General features: G+C 41.6%; 1 protein-coding gene across 1 annotated transcript; it reads left to right on the top strand.

The window, feature by feature from the left end:
• The first annotated feature begins 2,309 nt into the window (after positions 1-2,309).
• On the top strand, positions 2,310-3,459 carry LOC147614277 (chlorophyll a-b binding protein 5, chloroplastic). Its single transcript, XM_086780851.1, has 2 exons — positions 2,310-2,538; positions 2,608-3,459. The coding sequence occupies exons 1-2, from the start codon at positions 2,381-2,383 to the stop codon at positions 3,257-3,259; spliced, it is 810 nt and encodes a 269-aa protein (XP_086636977.1). The 5' UTR covers positions 2,310-2,380; the 3' UTR covers positions 3,260-3,459.
• Positions 3,460-3,658: the final 199 nt, after the last annotated feature.

The raw sequence follows: 3,658 nt of genomic DNA, 5'->3' as shown, positions 1-3,658 counted from the left end.
TACCATTCAAAGGGCAAGCCTAGATAAAAACATGGTTTGCATAGCTTATCACACTTGCTGACACATACTCAATGATGGGAGAGTCTACATACACACAATAGTAGTAGAGCTCACAATACACATACACTTACACAACAACAATAAAGCCTACATACAAAGGCAACAATAACAAGCAAGTTTGCGTACGGTGCCTGCCCTCACATATATGGCAACGGTAGTAGGAGCTATATATGCAGAGGTCAAGCTCACACATAATACCATCTTAGTCCACCTTAGTCTTATAAGTCTAGTTTTCCTAGAGAGAGGACTCACAACATTTTGAGTGAGATTAAGAGTCCTTAGAATTCTCCATAAGCCTACGACAATATTAAATCTCAAGGAAGGATAATCATACATTTTTTTAAAATTCTCATTAAAAGCATTAGACACCTTACTTCCTTTGAAATCATTATCTCTAGAAATTGAGAGATTCATATTTGAGAAAAGAAATTTATTTCCTTCACAATGTTTTTATGTCATGATGGTTGAGCGCAAACCAAAGTAAGACCAAAAAATACCATAAGATTTGATGTTTGAACACCAATCAAAGCAAGGCCAAAAAACACGATAAGATTCAATGATGGTTGATTGATGATGATGGAAAGGGTTTTGACAAGTACATTGCTCTGGCCCTTTGTTGTTGTCAATCTTGTTATCTCTAGCAATAGTTTTTGTACTTTACGTCACTTAGTGACCCTCTTGCATATTTCATCACCTTGAATGTAGTAATTGTTCCCTTTGCAAGTGTTATTGCTATATGTAAATAGTTCCACCATTATTCAGATGAACAATTCATATGATCATGCTTTATTTTCCATGGACACCTTGGTTTGATTACTGTGTTTACCTCTCAACTCGCCATCTTCCTAAAGTCTCCCATTGTCGTTCTTTTTTAGTCACATGGATTAATGCGCTTAATATGTACCCTACCCCTAATCAAAATTAAGATCTTAGATTAATTGGTTTTAAATTCTAAGGTGGCCTAAAATCAAAACTATTTCTACTAAGAACAAGTTGAATGATCCCTTTTCTTCACAAAACTTCATCAAAACAACAAGATTACCTAGCTGGAGCCCCATCCCACTAGGCAATGAATGGGGGGATATCGTGGAGAGTTTTATGTATCCTACTACGTAAGATGAGTAGGAATCATGAAAATGGCATGAGCAAGGGGAGGAGAAGAAAATTTTCATCGATGTGCAAGAAAAAACAAGAAATTGTATTTGCTAATCTTCGTGTAAGGTGATAGAAGGTGAAAAGACGAAAACCCACTACTTCTCATTCCAACTTGGTGGAGCCCCTTTAATGTAGTGCTGTTAGACCCCTATGAGCTCTACTCCAATGTTCACATAAAACCTACAAATCCTTATATTACTGGGTTTAACTTTAAAATTTCAGGTTTTGTATTAAAAAAAACTAAAATTGTATATTAAGGAAACTTACCTGCAAAGGAAAAAAACAAAGTATATATTTGAAAATGAAACTTACCTTCAAAGTTTATAAGACTATTTTATCCATAATATGCTCTATTCATACACATTTTATAAGGTCTTCAAATGCTTAGAGATTAAGTATAAGGTATTATACAAGGCATTACATAAGGTATTTACATGCTTAGAGACTAAGTAGATATCACAATCATTAAGCAGCATATAGACCTATGGTATGTAAACTTAAAACTCCATGCATAAGATTAGTTAATCTAACTACAAGTGTTTTTAGTTGGCTTAATTCCTTAAAGCTATTAATCAATAGTGTATTCTTTGAACTCATAAATGTAAGATTTGCACCTTTAGTGTCTCATTTACCTTTGTAAAGGAGAAACTAACTCCATGCATAAGATTAGTTAATCTAAGTACAAGTATTTTTAGTTGGCTTAATTCCTATAGGCTATTAATCAACGGTGTATTCTTTGAACTCATAAATGTAAGATTTGTGCCTTTAGTTTCTCCTTTACCTTTGTAAAGTGGTGAAGATTATATTTTGGAAATTAAAAAAAGCAAGGTATATGATGCATATTTCTTAAAAATGGGGATATTTCTTTGATAATTAAAGGGTTTTTGGGTTGGCTACAAAGAAATATATATGAGAACATCATATAGAAAGCAATGAGCAAGAAAAAATAAGTGGCGAGGAGTAAACTGAGCTGGGAATAACGAAATGAAATTAGAAGTCACTAAAAAGCTGACACGTGTTTGATTGCTAGCCGTGAGAACTGGATATATGGGGAGTAGGTGGCAAGCAGGGATTGGAGGGGCAAGATTGGTGGACTATTCGGGTTTTGATAAAGAGGTTCGGTTTCTGCTATCCGAGGGGCGCCGAAGAGCATCTCTTTGCAGACATGGCTGCTGCTGTCACCTCTGCCTCCGCGTTGAGCAGCTCTACATTCGCAGGGCAAACAGTGTTGAAGCCTCAGAGCGAGCTCTCTAAGAGAGCAGGCAATGTCGAAGCCCGTGTGACTATGAGGAGGACTGTGAAGAGCGCCCCGGAGAGCATCTGGTAAGTCCTGCAAACCCTAGAAGCTGCCAATGCAGTGCTGTGAGCTAACCGCCTTCTGTTTCTGTGAAGGTATGGTCCTGACCGCCCTAAGTACCTTGGCCCCTTCTCTGAGGCTACCCCTTCCTACCTTACCGGTGAGTTCCCCGGTGACTATGGCTGGGACACTGCAGGGCTCTCTGCGGATCCCGAGACCTTCGCCAAGAATCGGGAGCTGGAGGTTATTCACGCGAGATGGGCGATGTTGGGCGCGCTGGGGTGTGTGACCCCGGAGCTTCTGGCCAAGAACGGTGTGAAATTTGGGGAGGCTGTGTGGTTCAAGGCAGGCGCTCAGATCTTCTCTGAGGGCGGCCTGGATTACTTGGGAAACCCTAATTTGGTCCATGCGCAGAGCATTCTGGCGATCTGGGCCTGCCAAGTTGTGCTGATGGGGGCTGTGGAGGGCTACAGAGTGGGCGGCGGCCCGCTCGGAGAGGGGCTGGACCCTATCTATCCTGGCGGTGCCTTCGATCCCCTTGGCCTTGCTGATGACCCTGAGAGCTTTGCTGAGCTCAAGGTGAAGGAGATCAAGAATGGGCGCCTCGCCATGTTCTCCATGTTTGGATTCTTTGTGCAGGCCATCGTCACCGGCAAGGGACCCATCGAGAACCTCTCCGACCACCTCGCCGACCCTGCCGTCAACAATGCCTGGGCTTATGCTACCAACTTTGTGCCCGGAAAGTGAGCCTCTTCCTCATCAGAAACGCCATAGCTGCTTCCCCTCCTCCACTGTATCATGCTAGAGCAGCTTCGTTGCCAAGATTGGGTCTCAATGTCGGTTCGTCCTCCTCACTTAATTTGAATGCCTCAGTGTAGCAAATGAACTTTTGTCCATGGATTATTTCACATGTAAGCTCTTCTGATGATAGAGCGGTCAAGGTTGTTTCATCTTTCTTTTAATGGTTAAGTAAAAACTAGTATTGCACCCGCGCGTTGCTGCGGCCGACCAAGGTTCCAGAAAAGAACTATTCCCTCTCTACAACCATCTCTCTCTCTCTCTCACACACACACACACATGCCCTCTCCCTCTCTCTGTCACGTACACACATTCTCAAATGTTGAAACTCTCTCTCTCTCTCTCTCT

This window comes from Cibotium barometz, chromosome 42 (genome assembly GCF_041138505.1).
Source record: "Cibotium barometz isolate CiBa-2024 chromosome 42, ASM4113850v1, whole genome shotgun sequence".
NCBI lineage: Eukaryota > Viridiplantae > Streptophyta > Polypodiopsida > Cyatheales > Cibotiaceae > Cibotium > Cibotium barometz.
The sequence above is the reverse complement of the archived record's forward strand: the minus strand, read 5'-3'. Positions and strand labels throughout refer to the sequence as shown.